The sequence below is a fragment of the Cnephaeus nilssonii genome, assembly GCF_951640355.1.
Source record: "Cnephaeus nilssonii genome assembly, chromosome: 11".
NCBI classification, from domain to species: domain Eukaryota; kingdom Metazoa; phylum Chordata; class Mammalia; order Chiroptera; family Vespertilionidae; genus Cnephaeus; species Cnephaeus nilssonii.
This window is the reverse complement of record NC_137082.1, coordinates 31,897,771-31,923,277: the sequence shown is the minus strand read 5'-3', so window position 1 is coordinate 31,923,277 and position 25,507 is coordinate 31,897,771. Positions and strand designations below refer to the sequence as shown.

The 25,507-nt window shown below is 44.7% G+C and overlaps 1 protein-coding gene and 1 pseudogene across 2 annotated transcripts in view; one reads left to right on the top strand and one right to left on the bottom strand.

The window, feature by feature from the left end:
- The window catches only part of FKBP1A (FKBP prolyl isomerase 1A), a 30,623-nt gene extending 5,634 nt beyond the window's left edge, over positions 1-24,989 (bottom strand). Inside the window, exons 1-3 of the mRNA XM_079783978.1 lie at positions 24,837-24,989; positions 24,708-24,755; positions 1,129-1,241 (exon numbers count right to left, since the gene is read on the bottom strand). Coding sequence (XP_079640104.1) covers positions 1,129-1,241; positions 24,708-24,755; positions 24,837-24,873 — 198 coding nt within the window. The 5' untranslated portion in view covers positions 24,874-24,989. The remainder of the gene's footprint in view (positions 1-1,128; positions 1,242-24,707; positions 24,756-24,836) is intronic.
- LOC307107400 (small ribosomal subunit protein eS26-like) lies at positions 1,256-9,218 on the top strand (annotated as a pseudogene). The gene has a single exon. The product of its transcript is annotated as a small ribosomal subunit protein eS26-like (transcript).
- Positions 24,990-25,507: the final 518 nt, after the last annotated feature.

Sequence of the window (25,507 nt, the reverse complement as noted above, 5' to 3'; positions counted from 1 at the left end):
CCCCCTTCCTTCCACTTTCTCTAAAGATCAATGGAAATATATCCTCGGGTAAGGATTAACAACAACAACAAAAAAGAGAAATCTCTCTACACTTTGGTTAAATCTCCCAATTCTCTTTGGTGAGAGGGAAATAGACTGATTACTATCATTCAGGGCCTAATTATAAAGCTTGCTGGGTCTCAGGCCACTGTAAACACCCCTTTACCTGGTAGGGCCAAGAAAAAAATTTCTGGACTCCATGGAAGGCTAGAATCCAACTGAAATTTGGCAACCCTATTGTGCACTGGGAATTTTGTAGTGTTGGCAGACAAAAGTTGTTTACACAACGGAGAGGGAGAGGTGAAGAAAGACTCAAGACAAACAAAATTACTTTAACCATGAAGATGACCTCTCAGAAGTGGTCTGACACAACATGGTCCACAATAAGACAAACACAAATTGAAACTACCCCAAGATAACATTGGCCACTCATACTGCCCTGAGCCAAAAGTCTAACAACGCACACTGCTGGCAGGGCTAAGAGGAGACAGGCAGCTTCAGAGGCCACTGGTGGCAGTTCCGTGTGATCCCTACGGACGGCAACGTGGCCGTATGTCAAAGACAGCCACTGAACACTCACCCCACTACAGAGAATTTGCCTCTGGCACCACTTGACAAACGTAAAATAAAGTCCACACAAGGTCAGTCACTATAGCATGGTTTACAATAGCAAAACACTGGAAACGACACAAACGGCCAACAACAGAGTCCAGGTCAAGTAAATCAGATTGCACACACCTAAGGAAACACTGCGCAGCTGAAAGAAAATCTCTGGGTTTTTTTGTCCTGGTATATAAAGTGTTTTAAAAATAGAGTAAGTAAAAAAGCAAAGTGCAGAACAATGTGTGTGTGTGTCTAAAAGAAGAAAAAATAGTATATGCTTTTGTATATGCTTAAAGAAACTCTACAAGAAACATTAATAACAAGAGTTACTTGGGGGTTGGGGGGAAGACTGGAAAGATCGGGTGGGATGGGAATAGACTTTTTTACTTATACCTTTTGTATTTTTGAACCATATGAATGTTCTAACCATAAATATAGTTTAAAAGGTAGACACTCAGAAACAGAACAAAACAAATGAGAGCATACCTGGGCAACCCCTTCTTCCCAGCCTCGGATCACCTCCTGTTTGCCTAGCATAAACTTAAAGGGCTTGTTTCTGTCCCGGGAGGAATCAAATTTCTTTCCATCTTCAAGCATCCCTGTGAAAAAGGGCAGTTGTAACATGAGCAACAAGGAGTAATGACATGAGGCAAGTCATAAGCCATTAGCAGAGTGCAAATCCCAGATGCCTGAACTGAAGGGCCTGGCAGGGTGTCTAGGCCTGAAGAGGGACTGCAGAGTCCAGGGAGGGCTCAGTGGGTCTCTAAGGAGTACGGTAGCCCTCCACCCAGGCCTTGTGAATGCTCTTCCCTAACTCAAAGTAGTAAGTTGACCACGAGAGGCAGGCAGCAATGTACCTTGCTTGGTCTGGACAATAGGGAAGTGTACACACTCCTTGCATGAATTTCCAGTACCCTGTGGATTTCCTCCCAGACTGTGGGTCCTTTAGGCACACACAATGGCTCAAAGTCACATACAAGGTAAGCAGCGCTATTCCTTCCTTAATTCACCAGTCATCTTTTACAGAAATGTGGGTAGTGGCAGAACTGAACTGAGTTGTAGGACACCAGCTAGTCAGAATCAGAGGAGTGGCATTGGAAAAGACACAGAAAACCTCTTCCTAGTGAACTGCTGACAACTCCAGTTGAACTGTGGGCAGTGCTTCCACCCCAAGCCAGGGCCTGAGCGAGGCACTTTCCGTATAAAACTTACTCAATCCTCCCCACGACACTGTCTCCATTCCCAGATGAAGGAACTGAGGCAGAGAGTAGTGAAGTAGATTGCTGAAGTAATAAAGCTGGACTATAAATCCAAAAACCATGTTCATTTTACTATTCCAGTTTCCCAGAAACCAGACAAACCACAATGGCACCTTCCTAAAAGGGGGAATTCCAGGGATGAAGATGTGCCCTGAAAAAAGAGGAACAGACATTTGCAACTTCCTTGTTCAAAAAAGACTGTCAGCCATGCCCGGCTAGAGTGGCTCACTGGTTGAGCGTCGACCTATGAACCAGGAGGTCACGGTTCGAATCCTGGTCAGGACACATGCCTGGGTTTCGAGCTCAATCCCCAGCATGGGGCATGCAGGGGGCAGCTGACCCATGATTCTCTCATGGATGTTTCTATCTCTCTCCCTCTCCCTTCCTCTCTGAAATCAATAAAAATAAAAATATCTTAAAAAAATAAAAGTACATAAAATATTTTTAAAAAGACTGTCAGCCAATTGTGATAACTGTCACTAAGGTCCTGAAAACTCTTATGCCAGGATCCGACTGGAAGGGATCAGCCAGTTGTCACGTAATATAAAGCTAATTCCACTGGAAGCTGAGGGTAGGCACCTGCCGTGGTTCTAAGCATCACTCAGAAGACCCAATAAAATACAGAATTTAGTTGTGTTTGTATTTTTGACAGGAAGAGAGAAATCCCAACAAAATCCCAACCTAAAAATGTCAACACTTGTAGGTGGAATAGAAAAGCAGAGATCAGGTGAGAGCTTTATCTCAGGCACCAGACTATTTGTACTTTGACAAAATAGGGAACTGGGGAGGGAGGTGGACAGGAACTGCCGTCCTTACAGAGCAGGAGGGGAGACAGATGTCCTGGGGCAGAGTACATGCTGAGACTGCCTGGAACTGGGAGCTAAGGACTGAGAGGAAGATAGGAGGACAGGGATCCACCCCTGCCAAATGCAGGGCCAGGAACTGGCACCCAGAACTAGCAAGTTGGGTTGTACGTGAAGCTCATCTCCTTGCCAGAACACATTCACTATCTGGTAAAAGAAATGACAAATGGCAGGACTTGAACAGTTTTCTATAAATGAGTAGCTGGGAGAAGAACAGGTCTCCACTCTTCACAAAATCACTGCAGAGATCCCTTTTCTACACATTGGGCTCTGCTTCATACACTGAACTCAACCCAGCTGAACTCAGCATTAAGGGTGAGAGTGGGCGCCGAAACCGGTTTGGCTCAGTGGATAGAGCGTCGGCCTGCGGACTGAAGGGTCCCAGGTTCGATTCCGGTCAAGGGCATGTACCTTGGTTGCGGGCACATCCCCAGTAGGGGGTGTGCAAGAGGCAGCTGATCGATGTTTCTCTCTCATCGATGTTTCTCTCTATCCCTCTCTCTTCCTCTCTGTAAAAAATCAATAAAATATATTTAAAAAAAAAAAAAAAGGGTGAGAGTGGGCAATGAACAGCTAGGATTCGCAGATTCTCTGTCTGCCAGGCAGGGAGCCTTCCCATTCACTCTCCTGAGACTGTGTAACAGAAATAAGGGAACCAACTTCCAGGTTCAGTAACCTGCTCAAGGTCAGAGCCAGTGAGCAGTGGGGTCTGGCTCTACCAAAAGGCTTTATTTAGCTCAATGGGTCTCTGAGCTACAAAGGAGGCTAATGAGGAGAAATAGCTTCTTCCTGGTCTGCTCGTTATAGAGCAGAATGTGAGGACCCCTAGGGCTTCCTGAGGGGCTATGGTGAGTAAGTCACTGGTGAGGAAGCCCTTGGGGAAAGAGCCAAGGATGGAAGGGTGAGGTCCCCGAGCCCTGACTGTCTGCAAAGGCTAGATGAACAAAACCCACAGAGAAATACCTGCCCAGGGAGGCACCTGGAACCCAGGCTGTGGCACATCCCAAACTCAGCACCCCTCCCCTCCTTTTTAACTGAAAAATCAATTTTCCAGGAGCAGCAACAGCCTGGCCCAGTACATGAACTGGAATCAATCTAAGCTGTTCTTTTATACCAGGATTGGGGCATATGTGTCAGTTTGGACATTCAGATCAACTGTGAAGTCTACTGAAATCTTGCAGGAAAAGACCTGTCTCAGTGGTAAAAAAGAAAAACACACTCAGGAAGAAAGCTCCTGCTCTCCCTTCCTGTTGAATGCTGTTGTGTGAGGATGGCAGCCACCTTGTAACCATGAAAAGGCCAGGAGAACCACAGAGTAGTTGTCCCATTGATCTAAACCAGACCCAAACCACCTCCCTCAAGACTTGTGTTCTAAGGTGACTGAAAGTCTGCTTTGCCTTAAGTCAGGTTTTCAGTTACTTGCAGCTGAAAATAACCTAATGGGTATGAGGTACATATTTATTTGACATTTACTTAGCATACCCAATTGAGGTGCTGCCAAGAGAGGAGTAACAGAGAAATGGAACTCAACCACCCACCCCACAAAGAGCTATCACTGATTGAGATATTTACATTATGTAATAGTTACTACATGGGACACACTTCTCATTATTAAGAAGAATGCTGATTGTGACCCCTAAATTTATTTTATGACACGCTAATGGGTTGCAACTCACTTTTATATACAGTAAACCTATGAAAGAATTATCCTATTTCCTGCCAAATTTGAACATGCCCCGAACCAGGGCAAGATTGCATTTAATTGCAATGAAAAACCACAGGGTACTGAGACAGTGGTTTTGCATTGCCAAGCATTCTCCAGATGTGCATCCATCTCACTTTGCCTAAAGGTGAAATGCTTTAGTGTCTGACTGGTACCAAGCTGGAAGCACAAGATGGAATCCAGCCTCCACCTGCTATGAGCCAGCCTAGAGAACCAGAGCTCTTCAGCAAAGAGACTGTAGGTCTGGGACTGTGGTCGGCAAACTGCGGCTCGTGAGCCACATACGGCTCTTTGGCCCCTTGAGTGTGGCTCTTCCACAAAATACCACGTGCGGGCACGCACGTATAGTGCGATTGAAACATTGTGGCCCATGCGCAGAAGTCGGTTTTCGGCTCTCAAAAGAAATTTCAATCATTGTACTGTTGATATTTGGCTCTGTTGACTAATGAGTTTGTCGACCACTGTTCTGGGAGAATGTCTTTCTTAAACTCTTCTGGGACACTGAGGGGCAAAGCCTCTTCCTATTATTTTAAGAAACCATAAATGCCAAGAAGTAGGACTTCTGAGTAAAGGGGCTTTAAGCAGGAACTTTGCCAAGGATCTTATTCTCCTACTCAATTTCAGATGAGCTCTTGTTTCTGGGAAGAGTACATGAGCCTTGCTCCAGAACATCAGACCATAGTCACCAACTGTCAATCTCACCTATTTCCTTTGAGAAATCTTCACAGAGAAGGGCTGAGTGGTGGTGTTGGTAAATGAGGGGTCCCTTTGGCCTGAGGAGGGGATTTCCTATAATCTAAGACTAAAAGGTAAACAATATCCCCAGAGCTGAGCATAAAGTCACACAACTGGCACAGGCTATAGGGGCAAGGAGGTGCTAGAAGGAGGGCTTCCTCGAATGGGGAGGAACAGACCACTTTAATACGTTTGTAAGCTGTTAGCCTGGGGGAGAAGCTGATTCAGGAGAGGAAGCAAGTGTCCACTAAGCAGCAAGAACGAATGTGCATACAGTATTTTCTGAAGTGGGAATTAGGCTGGTCAGTGTTGAATGTAGAATGTAAGAGAAGCTGTGTCATCAAAACAGGTCACAGTTCTGGCCAAGATGGAGAAACAGGAATCAGATTTACCCTCCCATCTAAACCAAAAACAAAAATCCCAAACAAATAAAAAAAACACAAAACAAACAAACAACCCCCACACAAAAGAAACTAACAAGATGGGCCCTATGACTGCCCCAGCTTACATCCTTGGGAGTTTCCAGGGAGAGGGAACTGGGATGGAGCTCAAGACAGCCAGAGTCTACAGGACATGTACCAGGGAGTGGAGAACTATAGAGAGATCCCCAGGGATTTGGAGAGGGTCTCCCTTAAGTATTCAGAGAGTACTTATCAATGCATGTGTTTGAGGAAACTACTTAAGGCCAGGAAAAGAACCATCCAAAATGTTTAAAAGGGTCAGCACCTGTTCCCACTAGCCAAACAGGAGAAAGATACAGTTCATGAGGCACTGGGTAGGATACCCAGGAAGATCTGAGGCAAGATCTTAGAAACTGCTTTCAAGCAAATTAATTGGTTCCCAGTACAAAGCTCAGGATGATTTACAGGAATGAAAATAGCCAGTACCCCAAAAAGGTAAAATTCATAATGTATATTATCTGATTACCAAGCATGCAAAGAGGCAGGAAAACATGACTCACAATGCGAAGACTAATCAATCAATTGAAAACAACCCAGAACTGACACAGATGTTAAAATTAGTAGAGAAGGACAGTAAGATTCAAATCAAACTTCCAGATAAGAAAACTACAATGCCTGAGAAATACATTAGGCTGAAACAATGAGATATCCACAGGCAAAAAGTAAAAATCTAAACCTGCACTTCACATCATAATCAGTATCAACTCAAAATGGGTAACAGATCTAAATATAAACAAGAAATCTATAAAACTTCTAGAAGAAAATAGGGAAATAATCATTGTAACTGTGATTTAGGCAAAGATTCCATAGATATGAAGCCAAAAAGCATAATCCATAAAAGAATAAACTGAACTTCATCAAAATTAAAAACTTCTATACTTTAAAATACACTTTTTTTTAAGAGAATGCAAAGTTAAGGCACAAGACAGAGAAAAAAAAAGTCTTTGCAAAGCATATAGCATTGCTGGAAAGATGTGGCTCAGTGGTTGAGCATCAATCCATGAACCAAGAGGTAACGGTTCGATTCCTGATCAGGGCACATGCCTGGGGTATGGGCTGGATCCCCAGTGAAGGCCATGCGGGAGGCAGCCAATCAATGATTATCTCTCATCATTGATGTTTCTATCTCTCTTTCCCTCTCCCTTCCTCTCTCTGAAATCAATTAAAAAAAGAAAGCTACTCAGTAATAAAAAGGAATGAACTATTAACACATGGACTAACACAAAAATCTCAAAATAATTATGCCAAGTGAAAGCAGCCAGACAAAAAGAGAGTACATGTTGACGCCTGAAACAAATATAATATTGAATGTCAACTGTAACTGAAAAATTAAAGAGTACATACTGTATGATTCCATTTATATAAAGCTTTATGAAATGCAAACTAATCTATGCTGACAGAAAAAATCAAGTGGTTTTCAGAGATGGGAAGAAAGGGTAACAAAGAAACATCAAAACTTATGAAATCGTACACATTAAATATGATCAATTTATTGGATGTCAATTATGCCTCTATAAAACTATGTTTGTTTTTTTAAAGGAAAAAAAAAGTTTACTAAAATCCCGCCATGTTTACCTACTACACCCAACCTGGCAGTAAACAGTAAGGTGCTTCCTGTTTGGGGAAGGAGCAGGTAAAGCAGGCAGCAAGTCAAGTCTCAGCAGCTGTTTCCATTTTAACTCTAAACATCTCCGTGCCAGGGCCTGGAGCCCTTCAACAGTGAAACCACCTGCCAAGTTAGTGCCATAATTTCCTAGAGAAAGCATGCTCTGCTGCACAAAGGCAACTGAAGTTACAGTTCAGACACGACAGCTGACATTCTTTAAGCCCCAAAGGGCACTCTTAGCGAAAATCATCAGCATGACCGATTTCATTTCTGACTACACACAAACCTATATACCGCATGACCCAGAATCTGCCTGAGATAGCTCCATATTCTCGATTTCAAGAACTCTCTTGAGGTCACAGACCTGGACTCAGAGTTCTATGTCCTTGTGGCACTCAGCTTAACCCCTGGCACTCACAATGCTGGCACTCATGAGTACTTTCGGATTTGCTTCACTCGCATGATTTTTAAGAATTAGCAGGACAAACACGAGGCTTCCATATTTAGACCTCTTCCCCACATGCAGAAAGAATCAGGGGTAATCCCAGAGTGGCAGATTTTACTTTCAGCACCTTTAAGTTACTGATCAGTGAGAAAAATGTAAAAATTTGGGAGTCCAGTTAAAAATCACAAGACTATGAGAGGAACGAAAGCTATATTGCGAAGGACTGTTAAACCCTTTGCACTCGCTTGCTTTTTTCTCGATTCCTTTATTCTACTCGGGATTTAATTTTTTAAATACCCCAGATTTTACAAAGCGCGGCAGTAGAATAAAAAACTGGAGTTTCTTTTCATACAACTTATTTATTTAATGTAAGAAAAGCCCAAATAAAGGAGGAGGGATGGAGGGAGGGAAGGGATGGGCTACCGATGCTAACCGTGTCGAGTCACACTCGACATCAGAGTGCAAAAGGTTAAAGCAACCGCTGGCTGCAAGGCAGTTTGATGTCACCTGTGTCTGGGTCTCTTCCCAAATTGTTTAGCTGTTCTTTTGGGGAAGAACGAGACTCAAATCCTTGGAGAGGGAGCAGATGGTCTTTAACAAGAACAACAAAAGGCGTGGGGAGGAGTTTTGAGTTCATCTTACCCCTTAGCAGGCTGCTCTTTCTTTATATATTTAGATATTCTCTCTCATCAATGATGTTTCTATCTCTCTCTCCTTCTCCCTTCCTCTCTGAAGTCAGTAAATATATTTTAAAACATGTTTACAGAAGATATGCCATTTTTATGATTAATGTATCAACCATCCATTTGTCCCAACCTGTTCAAACCATCCATTTGAAACTGCTCTCGCTCAGAAGGAACCACCAAAGGCAGACTTGGCCAGCAGCTCCTGAGTAAAGTGCCCCAGGACTGTGTTCCTGGTGGTTGGCCCAAGTCACAGAAGCAGTGGTTAAGAACCAAGGTCAGGATTTAGATATTCAAGAGTACTGGGTTATTATTTTGCTAATAATCCAACAGAAATAGAGCCACTTCCAGTGTATTCTGCTTTGTGGAAGGCAGAGTCACCATATACTCTCAACTGGGTAAGAAAAGATAACTGAAGAAGGCATCTGTGGACTCTATCGGGTCCTTGTTTCCAAGATGACTGAGAAAAGAAGGAGTAACAGTCGTGCCAAAAAAAGGCCGAGGCCACGTGCAGCCTATTCATTGCACCAACTGCACCCGATGCGTGCCCAAAGACAAGGCCATTAAGAAGTTTGTCATTCGAAACATAGAGGCTGCAGCCATTAGGGACATCTCTGAAGCAAGTGTGTTTGACACCTATGTGCTTCCCAAGCTGTATGTAAAACTACACTACTGTGTGAGCTGTGCCATTCACAGCAAGGTAGTCAGGAATCGTTCTCAGGAAGCCTGGAAGGATGAATCCCCTCAATCTGATTTAGACCTGTGGTTGCTGCCCCGTGATCTCCACCAAAGCCCAAGTAAGGAGTTAAGTCCTTAAGGAGTGAAAAAAAGTTCTCTGGGGGAAAAATAAATAGAAATTGTACTTTAAAAAAAAGAAAAAAAAGAAGGCATCTGTGGAGTTATGGCTTTAGCAATTGTTGTTACAGCTCATGACTCACAATATGGTTTTCAGTTGCTGATGAATCTTTGCAGGTGGTTTTCATAGGCAACATTTTACAGGAGCCAAAAGATTAAAAAAAACTCAAACCTAAATCAAACAATGGCAATAACAAAAGAGAATATCCCAAACACCAAACTCTCAAAACAAAATAAAGTTCTTGTCATTTATAACTGGGAGGGTGAGAAAGGATTTCTATTTTCAATTCAGTAGGTAGTTTCTTAAGTACAAAAAGTACAATGGTTGAATGGAGGTGGGGGAACCAAATTCAAAGTTGCCAACTTTTCTGCAGATTTGCATTTGAAGCCACCTGGAGCATTTCTCATACAAATGGATGTAATGACCCAGGTACAAATGGGTATACTAACTTAGGCTTAGCTGTTTCTCTTGTTTCTTATTATACTAGTATACAGAAGCTCTCTCAAACACCCTTTACTTAATTGCCTTGTCAGAGACTTATAAGAACCACAGTCCAACCCAGCCAGTGTTGCTCAGTGGCTGAGCATCAACCTATGAACCAGGAGGTCACAGTTCAATTCCCAGTCGGGGCACATGCCTGGGTTGCAGGTTTGATCCCCAGTAGGAGGCGTGCAGGAGGCAATTGATCAGTGATTCTCTCTCGTTGTTGATGATTCTATCTCACTCTCCCTTCCTCTCTGGAAAAAAAAAAAAAAAAAGAGAACCACAGCCTGCACAGCCCCAGCCCCGGTGGAGACTCCTTCCTGCCCCAGTCTCCAGTGCAGCCTCACTCCTTTCCCACATGAGTTCTATGCTTACCAAGTGTTGGTCAGCTATGTTTATTCCCAATCCATTTATGGCAGCTTTATTTACTGAGTATTAATAACATAATTAAATAGTATGTAAACAAATGATATATGAGTGTGAATAGAAAAAGAGTGGCCCTAGATGACTGTTTGGAAAGACTCAATAAACACAAGTCACTAGAAAATATTGCTGGTACCCTGACTGGGTGGCTCAGTTGGATGGAGCATCATCCCATACACCAAAAAGTTATGGCTTCGATTCCCAGTCTGCATGCATAAGGGAGGCATACATAAGGGAGGCGACAGATCAATGTTTCTCTCTCACTGATGTCTCTCTCCCTTCCTCTCCCTAAACATAGCCTCAGGTGAGGATTAAAAAAAATCTGTATCTATCTATTGCTGGTGAATAATTATGTGTGGGTGAGACCAATATATGTTTGGGGAAAGAAATCTAAAAAATCTAGAAAGATTTGGCATTTAAATGACCTTATAATAGCCCTTGCTCCACTTTAAAAGAAGCCAAAGTTAGGTTTTGCAAGAACCTTAATGGTTAACTCCCCCAGAAGAGCCATCCTAAAAGAAAGACATAGTCATTTAGCCAATGATTTATGTTTGGATTTAAAATGTTTACAGAAGAGCCCTAGCCGGTTTAGCTCAGTGGATAGAGCGTCGGCCTGAGGACTCAAGGGTCCTGTGTTCGATTCCAGTCAAGGGTACATGCCCAGGTTGTGAGTTCAAACCCCCAGTAGGGGGTGTGCAGGAGGCAGCCAATCAATGATTCTCTCTCTCCTTCTCCCTTCCTCTCTGAAGTCAGTAAATATATATATTTTAAAAAATGTTTACAGAAGATATGTCATTTTTATGATTAATGTATCAACCATCCATTTGTCCCAACCCTGACTGATAAAAAGAGATCCTACACATTGAGCTAGCTAAGAGATATTAATTAAAAATTCATGTCTTTGTCCTGTTTTTAGGTCTCTGAGGTTGCATACACATGGCAATATTCCTGAATCAAAGTTCTGAGAGCCTATTGTGGTACAAAGGTCAAATGCCTACCTAAAGACAGAACCAGCTTCTTTCTCTCCACCACACAAAATGACTGCAAGAATATTTCCCATCTGAAAATGCTTCTAACCTTTGGCTAAATAAATCCCTCTAGGTTCTATGACCAAAAGTGTATTTTCAAAGGAGGGCCCATGAGGGGTAGAACACACAGGATCCAAGAACACAAATCAGACTGTGAGGAAGGCTAAGAAGGAAATGGACAGGTGCCTTGTTGGAGAATCAGAGGTGTGTAGAGGGTCAAGGATCAAGGGTCATGGGAGATCTACTGAAAGGGTATCAATTAAGCTGCAATAACAGCCTGCCTGGTGATGGGGAGTGGGGCAGTGTGGTGGCACATAAGCATAGGGGCAGAGTCCTTCCTGGAGGGAGATGCTTGGTGTGCTTGAGGAAATGAATGCAAGCCAGGATGGTTTGAGTCCTGGGAAGGAAGTGTAAAGGCAATGAGAGCAGAGACAGCAGCATCCAGGGGCTGATTATTTCTTTTGCGCACTTCCTTTCCGAAACTACTAGAATTTATCTGGTTCAAGTTAAAGGGTGCTGGTGGAAGGAATGCAAGGACCCAGTTCAGTTCCTTAGTAGGTAAAAATAACAACAAAAACAAAACAGGACAAGGAAAATAGAAATGAAAACAAGCAAACATTACCAAGAGCACCAAAGGAAGAACTGGATAGTACATGCCTGTTATACAAAATACCCCTGGCCTTTTCCAGGAAATAGCAGGTGACAATACTATTTTTAGAGAAAATCCCAAGGCAGACAAATGATTTCCCAGTTTGTGGGTACAGTGAATCCATTAGACTTCACACAAAAATCAGTTTTTAACCACCAAAAATGTTCAAGTTAAAAAGCCTCTGGGTAAATCGGAGAATTTTTTGGTACACAAATTATATCCAATAAAGCTGCTCATGAAAACAAGGTCCATGAGACCCAATAAAAGGAAACAGAGCTTTTTTGAGAGATTAATGCTACCAAGGCCAGAGCAGTAAAACCAAGGTAGTGATTAAGAAATAGTGGGAGCATATCAAAAAGGGACTGGAGCCAGCCCAAAGGGACTCCTACTGGCAAAATTTGAGACAGTGTATCAAAAAGAGAAATTAATATAATTATTTTAGGACTCTGAGTACAATTTATGAGTTCACAGTATACTAAAATAAACAAACAGATAGAGGAGGAAAAAGTCACTTGCCACCATTGGGAATGACTATAAAACCAACTTCTCACTTTAAAAATGTGGGGGTCTCGTTAAAATCACGAGACCATAGTAATCAAAAGAATTAAGCTTTACCCCACTTTATAGAGTTGCAGCTAACAAGTGTACAAGATATGAAAGAGCCCTAACCGGTTTGGCTCAGTGGATAGAGCATCAGCCTGCGGACTGAAGGGTCCCAGGTTCGATTCCAGTCAAGGGCATGTACCTTGGTTGGGGGCACATCCCCAGTAGGGTGTGTGCAGGAGGCAGCTGATCGATGTTTCTCTCTCATCGATGTTTCTAACTCTCTATCCCTCTCCCTTCCTCTCTGTAAAAATCAACAAAATATATTAAAAAAAAAAAAAAGATATGAAAGAATTTTAAAATCACCATGTTGTAAATGGCAATGAAATAATTTCCTCCAGTATGAATTATCATTGGTGTAAATGCCAGTAGGGAGAAGCCTGATGAGGAGCAGGGCATTTGCAGGATGTGCAAGTACCTCCCAGATTGCCTGCTCCTGGCAAAGGGGAAAATGTGCCTTTACAATAAAGATCACATTTAAAATTACAAATAGTGATGCTGAGTATGAAGTAAACAGCATCATATATGAAGTCTTCATTCTCAAATGTTTAACCAGAAACCATTCAGAGTCTCAGGAGGAGCAGCTCTGAGGAAATGCGTGTAAAATTCCAGTGAAAATGGCACCTGTACAGCAGCTTGCATGCCTTGGTCAGGGTTGAGCCTCACAGTCAGCCAGCCTGAGGATTGATCCCTCCAACAAATGGGTCAACAACAATCAAGACTCAATTACAAGAGGAAGGCCCATATAATCCACACAAGGGACATTTCTAGAACACCCGCTCAGGGGATCAAGGAGACTATACCACTGGCTCCCACAGGACACCTACTACATTAGGCCACCCCACAAAGCCTGGGAGTCATAGAAGTTCTATCTAATACACAGAAACATATACAAAGAGCCGAAACCGGTTTGGCTCAGTGGATAGAGCGCCAGCCTGCGGACTGAAGGGTCCCGGGTTCGATTCCGGTCAAGGGCATGTACCTTGGTTGCGGGCACATCCCCAGTGGGGAGCGTGCAGGAGGCAGCTGATCGATGTTTCTCTCTCATCGATGTTTTAACTCTCTATCTCTCTCCCTTCCTCTCTGTAAAAAATCAATAAAATATATTAAAAAAAAAAAAAGAAACATATACAAAGAGACAACCAAAATGGGAGACAAAATAACCCAAAAAACAAAAAAAAAGGCCCCAAATGAAAGAACAGAAGAAATCTCCAGAAAAAGAGCTAAATGAAATGGAGGTAAACAACTTAGCAGATATAGAGTTCAAAGTAATGATAATAAGGATGCTCAAGGAACTTAGTAAGAACTACACCAGCATGAAAAGGGACATAGAAACCATAAAAAAGAACCAGTCAGAAATGAAAAATACCATATCTCACAAATATTCAAAGAATACACAGAAGGAATAAAAAGTAGGATGGATAAAGCAAAGGATCAAATCAGATTTGGAAAACAAGGTAGGAAAAAAAACACCCAGAGCTGGGTAAAAAAAAAATGAAAAAGAATTAGGGTAGTTTAAGGGAATTTTGGGACAACATGAAATGTAACAACATGCACATCACAGGGGTACCAGAAGAAGAAGAGACAGAGAGCAAAGGGATCAAAAATCCATTTCAAGGAATGACTGAAAATTTCCCTAACCTGGTGAAGGAAAAAGACACACAGTCCAGGAAGTGCAGAGAGTCCCAAACAAGACGAACCAAAAGAGACCCATATCAAGACACATCTATATATATAAAAGGCTAGTATGCAAAGTGTCCCCTTGGAAGTTTGATTGGGAGTTCGATTGCTCGCTATGACGTGTGCTGACCACCAGGGGGCGGCGTGGAACATGGCGGTGAGGGGCGCTGAGGGAGAGAAGGGGGAGGCGGAGAGAACCGCAGGCTGGCGGGGAAGGAGGCAGGGAAGTGGGGAACCTGATCAGCCCTGATCATAGGCCAGGCCTAGGGATCCTACCCATGCACGAATTTCGTGCCCCAGGCCTCTTGTCATAATTAAAATTCCAAAAGATTAAAGACAAAGAGAGAATCTTAAAAGCAGCAAGAGAAAAGCAGGTAATTACCTACAAGGTGTGGCTCAGTGGTTAGTGTTGGACTGCACACTGAAAGGTCATGGATTCGATTCCCGGTCAAGGGCATGTACCTGGATTGCATGTTCGACCCCTGGCCCCAATCAAGATGCGTGCAGGAGGCAACCAATCAACGTGTCTCTCTCACATCGATGTCTCTCTCTCCCCACTCCTCCCTTCCACTCCCTCTAAAAAACAATGCAAAAATATTCTTGGGTAAGGATTAACAAAGAAAGAAAAGAAAGAAAGGAAGGGAAGGAAGGGAAGGAAGGGAAGGAAGGGAAGGAAGGGAAGGGAAGGGAAGGGAAGGGAAGGGAAGGGAAGGGAAGGGAAGGGAAGGGAAGGGAAGGGAAGGGAAGGGAAGGGAAGGGAAGGGAAGGGAAGGGAAGGGAAGGGAAGGGAAGGGAGGAAGGAAGGAAGGAAGGAAGGAAGGAAGGAGAAAGAAAGGGAGGAAAGAAAGGGAGGAAAGAAAGGAAGGAAGGAAGGAAGGGAAGGAAGGAAGGGAAGGAAGGGAAGGAAGGAAGGAAGGAAGGAAGGAAGGAAGGAAGGAAGGAAGGAAGGAAGGAAGGAAGGAGAAAGAAAGGGAGGAAAGAAAGGAAGGAAAGAAAGAAAGGAAGGAAGGAAAGGACAGGACAGGACAGGACAGGACAGGGAAGGGAAGGGAAGGGAAGGGAAGGGAAGGGAAGGGAAGGGAAGGAAAGGAAGGAAGGAAATGACAAACAACTATATGCTAACAAATTGGACAATCTGGAAGAAATCAATAAATTCCTAAAAACATACAATCCTCCAAAACTGAATTAGGAAGAATCAGAGAATCTGAAAAGACAGATTACAACTAGTGAAATTGAAGCAGTAAAAAAAAAATAAACAACCACCAACAAAAAAAACCTCCCAAAAAATAAAAGTCCTGAACTAGATGGCTTCACAGATGAATTTTACCAAACATCCAAAGAACTGATACCTATCCTTCTCTAAGTATTCCAAAAAATTAAAAAGGAGGGAAAACTCCCAAGCTCATTTTACCAGGTTAGTATTATCTAAATTCCAAAACCAGATAAAGACATGACAAAAATAGAAAATTATAGGAAAATATCCCTAATGAACATAGATGCTAAAATCCTCAACAAAATATTAGCAAACTAGATCCAGCAATACAATAAAAAGGTCATACACCATGATTAAATGGGATTTATGCCAGGAATGCAAGGTTGGTACAATATTCACAAATCAATAAACATGATATACCACATAAACAAAATGAAGGATAAAAATTGCATGATCATACACACAGATGCAGAAAAAGCATTTGATGAAATCCAGCACCCATTTATAATAAAAACTCTCAGCAAAGTGGGAATAGAAGGAACATACCCCAACATAATAAAGACCATATGACAAATCCACAGCCCACATCATACTCAGTGGGCAAAAACTAAAAGTGTTTGCCTTAAGCCCAGCCGGCATGGCTCAGTGGTTGTGTCAACCAGGTCACAGTTCAATTCCTGGTCAGGGCACATGTCTGGGTTGCAGGCTCGATCCCCAGTGGGGGTCGTGCAGGAGGCAGCCGATCAATGATTCACTTTTCATCATAGAGGTTCCTATCTCTCTCTCTCTCTTTCTCCCTTCCTCTTTGAAACCAATAAAAAAAAATTCTTAAAAAAAGTGTTTCCCTTAAGATCAGAAACAAGATAGGGATGTCCACTTTCACCAATATTATTCAACATAGTACTGAAAGTTCTAGCCAGGGCAATCAGACAAGAAGAAATAAAAGGCATATAAATTAGAAAGGAGGAAGTAAAACTCTCATTATTCACAGATGACATAATACTGTACATAGAAAACCCTGAAGACTCCACCAATAACCTACCAGAACTAATAAATGAATTTGGCAAAATTAATAACCAGAAATCGGTGGTATTTCTATACATCAACAAGGAGCTATCAGAAAGAGAAGCTAAGAAAACAATCCCATTTACTATTGCAACAACAACAAAAAAATAATGTACCACGCAATAAATTTAACCAAGGAGGTTAAAGACCTGTACTCAGAAAACTATAGGACATTGAAGAAAGAAATTAAGGAAGACACAAATAAGGGGAAGCATATACCATGCATATGGATTTGAAGAATTAACATCATTACCATGTCTTTATACTATCCAAAGCAAGCTATAGATTTAATGCAATTCTTATTAAAATACCAATGGCATATTTCACAGATCTAGAACAAATATCCAAAAATTTATATGGAACCAAAAAGATCCAGCCAAAACCGGTTTGGCTCAGTGGATATAGAGCGTCGGTCTGCGGACTGAAAGGTCCCAGGTTCGATTCCGGTCAAGGGCATGTACCTTGGTTGCGGGCACATCCCCAGTAGGGGGTGTGCAGGAGGCAGCTGGTCAATGTTTCTCTCTCATCGATGTTTCTAACTCTCTATCCTTCTCCCTTCCTCTCTGTAAAAAGTCAATAAAATATATTTTTTTTAAAAAAAGACCCAGATAGCCTCAGCAATCTGAAGAAAGAACAAAGTTGGATATAATACCTGATATCAAACTATACCACAGACCACTGCAATCCATACAGTTTGGCATAAGACTAGGCATATGCATAAATAGAACAGAACAGAGAGCCCAGAAATCAACTGACGCCTAGATGGTCAATTAATATTTGACAAAGGAGGCAAGAACATACAATGGAATAAAGGCAGTCTCTTCAACAAACAGTGTTGAGAAAATTGGACAGGTACATGCAAAAAAAAAAGAAACTAAACCATCAACTTACACACAAACTCAAAATGGATACAGACTTAAATGTAAGTCACAAAACCATAAAAATCCTAAAAGAAAACACAAGCAGTAAAATATCAGACATCTCTTGTAGTAATATTTTTATTGATATGTCTTCAGGGCAAGGGCTATAAAAGAAAAAATAAATAAATGGGACTCCATCAAACTAAAAAGTTTCTGTACAGCAAAAGAAACCACCAGCAAAATGAAAAGGGAACCCACTGTATGGGAGAACATATTTTCCAATGATACACCTGGTAAGGAGTTAATACCCAAAATACATAAAGATTTATACAAGTCAACACCAGTTAAGACAAATAATCCAACACCAGTTAAGACAAATAATTAAAAAAATGGGCAAAAGACCTGAATACATAGTTCTCCAAAGAGGACAGATGGCCAATAGACATATGAAAAAATGCTCCACATTACTAATTGTCAGAGATGCAAATTAAAACCACAATGAGGTATCATCTCACACCTGCGATAATGGCTACCATCAATAAATCAACAAACAAGTACTGGCAAGGATGTGAAGACAAGGGAACCCTAGTGCAATGTTGGTGGGAATGCAGACTGGTGCAGCCACTGTAGAAAACAGTGCGGATTTGTTTCCTTAAAAAATTAAAAATGGAACTATCTTTTGACCTAGCTATCCCACTTCTGGGGAACATATCCTAAGAACCCCCAAACACCAACTCAAAAGAATAGAATATATGCTCCCCTATGTTCATAGCAGCATTATTTATAACTAGAGGCCCGGTGCACAGATTTGTGCACCTTTGGGTTCCCTCGGCCTGGCCTGCGCCCTCTCGCAATCCAGGACCCCTCGGGGGATGTTGGAGAGCTGGTTTTGGCCCGATCCCCACAGGCCAGGCCAAGGGACCCCACTGGTGCACGAATCCATGCACCGGGCCTCTAATATGCATGTAAGATCTTTATTTAATCTCTTCCCGCCCACCCTCCTCCCCACTTCCCTCTGAGATTCATTAGTCTGTTCCAGGTTTTCATGCCTGTGGTTTCCGCTCCTGCGTTGAACATCTGCCCCCTGGTGGTCAGTGCGCATCATAGCTACTGGTTGGTCGGCCGGTTGGCCGGTCACTTAGGCTTTTATATATATAGATAGCCAAGATCTGGAAACAGCCCAAGTGTCCATTAGTAAATGAGTGGATATGAAAGCTGTGGTACATTGTACCATGATGTGGTACAATGGAATACTATGTGGCCATAAAAAACGAAGGAAACCTTATATTTTGTGACAGTATGGATGGACCTGGAGATTATTATGCTAAGTTAAATAAGCCAGTCAGAGAAAGATAAATACCATATGATCTTACTTATATGTAGAATCTAATGAACAAAATAAACTGACAAACAAAATAGAAATAGAGACATAGATACATGGACCAGTCAGGACAGCTGTCAGAGGGGTTGGGGGAAAGGGGGGTCTATATGAAAGGTGAAGAGATTAGCCAAATAAAATATACGCATAACCCACAGACACAGATAACAGTGTGATGATGGCCAGAGGGAAGGGGTGGGGCAGGGGCTGGGTAGATGGGGGCAAAGGGAGGGAAAATGGGGACACATGTAATAGTGTCAAAAATAAAATTATTTTTTAAATCCCCATGTATTTAATAACATGTTCATTGATTTTTAGAAAGATGGGAAGGGAGAGGAGGGAGTGGAAGAGAGAAGGGTGAGAGGAAGGAAGGGAGGGAGGGAGGGAGGGAGGGAGGGAGGGAGGGAGGGAGGGAGGGAGGGAGGGTGAAACATTGATGTGAGAGTGAAACATCCATGGGTTGCCTCCTGCAAGCACCCTTATGGGATCGAATCCACAACCTAGGTATGTATCCTGACCAGGAATTGAACCTGCGACCTTTAAGTGCATGGGAGGATGCTCCAACCAACTGAGCCACACTGGCCAGGGCAACAATAAAATTGTTTCTAATTAAAAAAAATTTTTTTAAAACCATTCAGATATTTCAACTTCCAATGTATAGAAAATCAAGGCAGAAAACAACTGTGGCAGTTCAATATGAATTTGGTTCTACATACTACTGAATCATTTTTCTTAGATATGACCAATAGGAGAATAAGGAGATTTTTCTCATTTTTAGAGCATGCTCAAATATTTAGAGGTAAAGTGTCATGTCTGTAACTTCAATGGCTTAGCAAAACAAAACCTGTAAATAGACAAATGGCCAATGTGACAAAATGTCAACCATCATGGAACATAGGTGGTGAGCACATGGGTATTTACTGTTCCATTTTTATTTTTCTCTATGTCTGAAAACTTTACAAATAATAGCTGTACACACACACAAGAATGCTGTGGGGCCTTTGGTTCATTTAAGACAAGCAATAGCATCTGCAGGATTCTGTATTATGATGATCACAATCTCAAAGGAAAAAAATAATGTGTCCATAGCAAGGTCTATTTTCAAAATGTTAAAATATCATGGTGTTAAGGAAACGTGAGGAGAAAAAGGACTGGCATCTTAAATTGCCCACATAGCCAAGCTGCTATAGCCCAACCTCGTCCCTCTCATACCCACAAAAAACAATAACGAACACTAAAAACCTCCAGTGGTGCTCAAGTTTAAGAAAACTGCTGCAGCCTTCTTAGCCATTATATTCTGCAGGCAAGAAACAGTAAAAAAAATCCTAGCTCAGATTCATCTCTTTTTTATAGGTACCTATTTCCCTAACTGTAAAACAAAAGGAGAGTGAGGTCTCGGCCCAACCCCCTCCACTGACCCTAAAGTGCAGGTACATTTGGGCCACTCCAGGAGCTGCAGTGCTAGACTCACACCGGGGTTCCTCTAGACATCACAGATCATGTTAGCTGGACAAAAGATGTGGGGGCAGAGCACAGTCCAGTGACTGGGACACAGGGAGCCTTAATGACAGTATGTGAAATAACAGCATCACTGTTGTCACTGCCCATCTGGGAATGCACTTGCCCCAGCGACTCCTCACACCAGCCACTGTCACTCCCATTACAGATGGCACACGGAAGATGAGAAAAGTGGGACAATTTTCCCAAACACTCATAACGTGTCACACACAGCAGAGGCAAGATGTGAACCCAACAAAGGACCCACATATCCTCTTGGGGCTCACATCCACTTGGCACCACCTCTGCACACCTGCCCTAGCTGGCACACTCTACCCACCCAGGATACAACCAGGGCCCTGTTTCTGCCCTTGCCACGGAACAGTTCAATGTCCACACAATAGCCAAAAAGGGGCCTATTAAAACCCAGGTCAGCTCATGACCCTCCAATGATCCCACCTTACTCCCAGAGAAAGACAATCTATATATATAAAAGCCTAAGCAACCAAACAACCGGTTGCTATGATGTGCACTGACCACCAGGTGGCAGACACTCAACGCAGGAGCTGCCCCCTGGTGGTCAGTGCGCTCCCACAGCAGGCCAACCTCCCGCGGTCCCTCCCCCGAGTCGGCCCCAATCAGGCTCCATCTCTCTGGCCAGGCTGAGGGACCCCACCTGTGCACGAATTCCTGCACCGAGCCTCTAGTGTTCCTATAACAATCTACCAGGCTCCACCATCACTTCATCTTCTATCAATCCCCCTCCTTACACAATCCATTCCAGCCATACTGGTCTCCTTGCTGTTCCCTTAGTATACACAAAGCCTCAAGACCTCTGTGCTAGCTCTTCCCTCTGCCTGGAATACTCTTCCTCTAGACCCGTGGTCGGCAAACTGCGGCTCACGAGCTACATGCGGCTCTTTGGCCCCTTGAGTGTGGCTCTTCCACAAAATACCACAGCCTGGGTGAGTCTATTTTGAAGAAGTGGCATTAGAAGAAATTTAAAAAATTTGGCTCTCAAAAGAAATTTCAATCGTTGTACTGTTGATATTTGGCTCTGTTGACTAATGAGTTTGCCGACCACTGCTCTAGACAGTCATGCCACTCACTCTCCAACTTCCTTTGGGTAAATATTAAAGAGTCATTTTGTCAGAGGCCTTTTCTGACCACCCTCACTAAAAGCAAGTCTGTTCCCCATGCCCACTCTAGCCCTGTTTAATCTCTCCACAGTGCTTTTAATTACCTTCATGTTATTAGTCTTATCACCCAGGTAAGCCCCCCCAGATTAGGTCTTTATCTATTTACCTCACTGGCCACATCCCTATTGCCTGGCTTGTTGCAGTTGCTCACTAAACATCTACTGTAGGAAGGAAAGGGCCTGTTGCAGCCCAGCCCAGATAGTTATAGTCTGTCTACCTGAAGAGAGCATGGGGGAAGCCATCTGAGGGGTGTGCCTTCCTCCAGACATGAGATCATCATCCAAGAAACACCCAGCAGGAAAATGGATGGAATTAAACAGAGAGAAGGGAAACGGAGGCTGAGGAAAAGCAAGGCGCTGGAGGGGGCTGCAGGCAAGTGGCCACACCTGCCCGGGGAGCTCAGTCGCCCTCCAATTGGACCTCCTGAGGAAATGGGGTTGAGGGTACCTTGGTTTTTCTGTCAGAAGCCAGGCTTCTGACAAATCTGATCCCAAGGACATGATGTCAACTACTACTTAAGAGGATAAAAAAAGAATGCCTTCAATCCACTTGAGGTTGCTCTGACAATGGGAGGCACGTGGGCAGCTGATGTGAGTAAAAGGGATATAAGCCTAGCTCTGTGTCAGGACAACTCAACAATTGAGATGACAAAGCTACTGGAGGCAAGGAGAGAGGAGCAAGAATCCACTTGATCCTCAAGGCACATATGTGGCAGGTTATATTTCCACCTCCTCCCTTCCACCTCAATATAGCATGATAGCATGCTATTAGGAGGTGCTTGGCTGGTAAGCTTTCATTTTCCCTTCTAGCACCACAAAAAGGTGTCACAGGCCTTTCTTTGAGGCCATACTCATGTTGTGTTCTGCTAGAAGGCACCAGAAGAAACCTTGAGAGTGACATCAAGGCTACTACTGATAGCCACCGGAAGTATTTAGCGGTAGGCAATCAAAAGGAGACACAGAAACTGGATATGGGATTGGGGTGCAGTGGGGGAGGGGGTACACAAGGGACTTCTACCACTTGGGAGCAGAAAAACAGGAAACTATTAAGGCAGCCAGGCAGAGCAAAGCAGATATGAAAACTAGGGGGTATCATGAGAAACCCTTCTCCCTTCTTAAGGCCCAGGGAGCTTCCTGCCTTTGAAGACCTTTGGATTTTTATGATAATCTCACTGCCCCCCTCCCTGCCAATCATTTTCCCACAAGGTGGATCTGTTCCCAATGGCATAAAAGCTTTAACTACTACAGATGGAATCTCAAAGTGCTTACCCATTCCTCTCACGCCCCCACAGGTCTTAAACAGGTTCTTCCTGGGAAGCTGGTGGCAAAGACCCACAGGAACAAAGCCACCCACCTGAGAACAACCTATTCTGTGAGCATGAGACAGAGCTGACTTCTCACTAAGGTGCCTTTGTAGGGCTTATAAACAATGAAATAAAAAAGAAAGCTTTTGTCCCAATGCATGCCAGGGTCCTGCTGCTGTTCTGGGAACGTGTGGGTGGGTGCCACCCTCAAGGAAAAACACAGACTTTGAGAAGAGGCACTGGGAGCCCTGATGTGTTTCTAGGTCCCACGACCATCTGTTCTCTTAGAGAAAGGCTCCAGGAATGCTGTGTGGGGACACTTCATCAAGAGGCACAGTGACATGCGGTTCTGCCTACGTACTGGTGTCCAGTCCTGCCACCAGCACCAGCAGACGGGTGGGACTGATGTAGTAGCCAATTATCTGAATGTGGCTACTTACAAACTGGGGGATGAGGGGAGGGGGGCAGAAGTCACCTCATCACCTGAGCTCGTCTCTGCTCAGTTGGCTGTGGGAAGTGAATGAACTGCCCACTCACCCCAGCACAGTAAAAGGCAATGGTTACTCTTCTCATCCCGCTGATCACAAATAACCATACTGACAAGCTTTCCTCCACCAGACGCCTCCCTAGGTTCAGGTACTGGTTGTGGCTTACAAAGACAGTCATTTAAAATGTCAAAACCACCTTCCAGTTTCCTTCACAGGCATCAGACTGTTCCTTACAAAGATGGATTTCAATACCTCCTCTTCCATAGCCTTTTAAAAAGGTTCTAGTCCTTAGCATGTCGACCCATAGAGAAGGGCCAGTGAAATAACAGCACACTGAAGGGAGATGTTAAACGCCTTTTTTTTCCTTCAACAGAGGAGAGGGCTGCCCCCAGGGTCTGGGAGAGAAGGGTAAAGCTTGGAAAGGTAGACCTGAGCCACTCAGAACGGCCTACAGCCTCCTACCCAGGCGAAGTAACAGAAGAGAAAGGAGAGAACAAACAGAGGAAGGAAGAGGAACAGAGGGAAGGATGGGAAGGGGGAGGAAGGGGAAGGAGAAGGGGGAGGGAAAGTGATTCATATCAGCAATTGTAGCTACACCAACCTCCCCCCTCTCCACCCACAGGCAGGGAGTCTCCGCCTGCGCAGTCTCCCCACCCCCTCCTCAATTCAGCCCGGGAGGGCCTTGTAAGGGCATGGAGTGAAAGATGGTCTCAAGGTGCTGGACTCGGGTGCGAATTCTGGCCGAGGGTCTACAATTTCCTTGGGCTTCCATTACTGTGCGTTACCCTAACTGGGCCTGTTTCCTGATCTTTAAAATGGAGATGAGAAAAGTCTACTAGTAGGGCTGGGGGACTGAATGACATGTTCCATCAGCCAGGGCCATCAATGCCACCGAAGCTTGGATGTGGAAGTGCCTCAAAAGTAAGAAGAGGTAAAAGTAAAAGGCCGTGCAGGTCTTGTTTCTCCACGGCCAGGCTGGGCCAAAGCCATGGCTTAGGAGCTGGGACGTTTTTCCTCCGCGGCCGAGGGGCTGAAGCCCGACTTCCCGGGGCGAAAGGCAGCTCCGCAGATTGGGAAGCACCTCGCCCTTCGAATCGCCAAAGGGAGGGCCGGAACGGGGCTGGGGGTGGGGGTGGGGTGCGGGCGGGGGGATGAGGGTAGAGGTGGGGGTGGGGAGGAGGGTGTCAACCGGGACACACATCCTTTCTGACGGTCCCAGGCCGGGGCTCTGCCCATTTCCTGAGCGTAACCTTGGGCAAGAGCCTTCGCTTCCCCCAGCCTCAGTTTCCTCATCTGTGCAGTGGGCATAGGAGCAGCATCTGAGGCACAAAACTGCTTGTGAAGGGCAAGGTAACACCCGGTCCGCGGTCGGCGCTCACCAGCGCCGGCTCAGCCGGTCGCGGGTTCCACAGGCCCGAGGCTGCCCCCTCGGGGGCGCTGCCACCGCCCAGGCCTCGGCCGCCGGCCACGCGGGCCTCGCCGCCGCCACGCCTCAGGCCTTTGCCCCCAGGCCGCCCTCCCGGCGGGCTCCCCCCCCGCCCCCACCTACGGGCCCGCCGACTCACCCGTGTAGTGCACCACACAGGTCTGGCCGCGCTTCGGGAAGGTGCGCCCTGAAGAGACAGACAGACGGGCGCGGTGAGCGGATGCGCACGGCAGCGGGGGCCCCAGGACCGTCGGATGCGCCTACTCACCGTCTCCGGGGGAGATGGTCTCCACCTGCACTCCCATGGCGGCGGCAGCGGCGGCGGCGGCGGCGGCGGGCGGGCGGGCGGGCAGCGCGATGGACGGCGTGGACCGAGAGCGGATCTGGCGATTGCGCGGCTTTGCCCCGTCCCTCGCGCAACGCCTGCGCACGCGCGCCCCGCCCTGCACGCCCCGCCCTGCGCGCGCGCCCCCACACACACACGGCGCGCACGTCCCCGCGCCCGAGAACCGGAAGTCCGGAGGCCTGCGGTTGCTACCTTGCGGATGCTCTCGTTTGGACGCTGGACCTACCCCGCCCCCCGCCCCGCTTCCTTTCTCTTAGCGTCTGGCCAGGCCGGCATCTCTCTAATCAAGTTTCTGCATCTGAGAAATGGGAAGAATATTTGGGGCTCCGCCGGTAAATGAATAGGTGACTTTCAGCAGGTTCACACTTCTAAGTACACACTCATCCTGTAAAAAGGATGATTGTGGAGAGTGCAGCGCAGATGTGCGTTCCTGTTAGCGTTCAATAAATGGTTCAAGATAAGGAGCACTGCTTTTCGACGTTGGAGGAGTCGTCATTATGTACCCTGGATTCATTCATTCATGCATTCATTCATAGCTTATTTTGTGCTAGGTGCTGGGGAAACAGCAGTGAAGGAGACAGACTCAGTCCCTG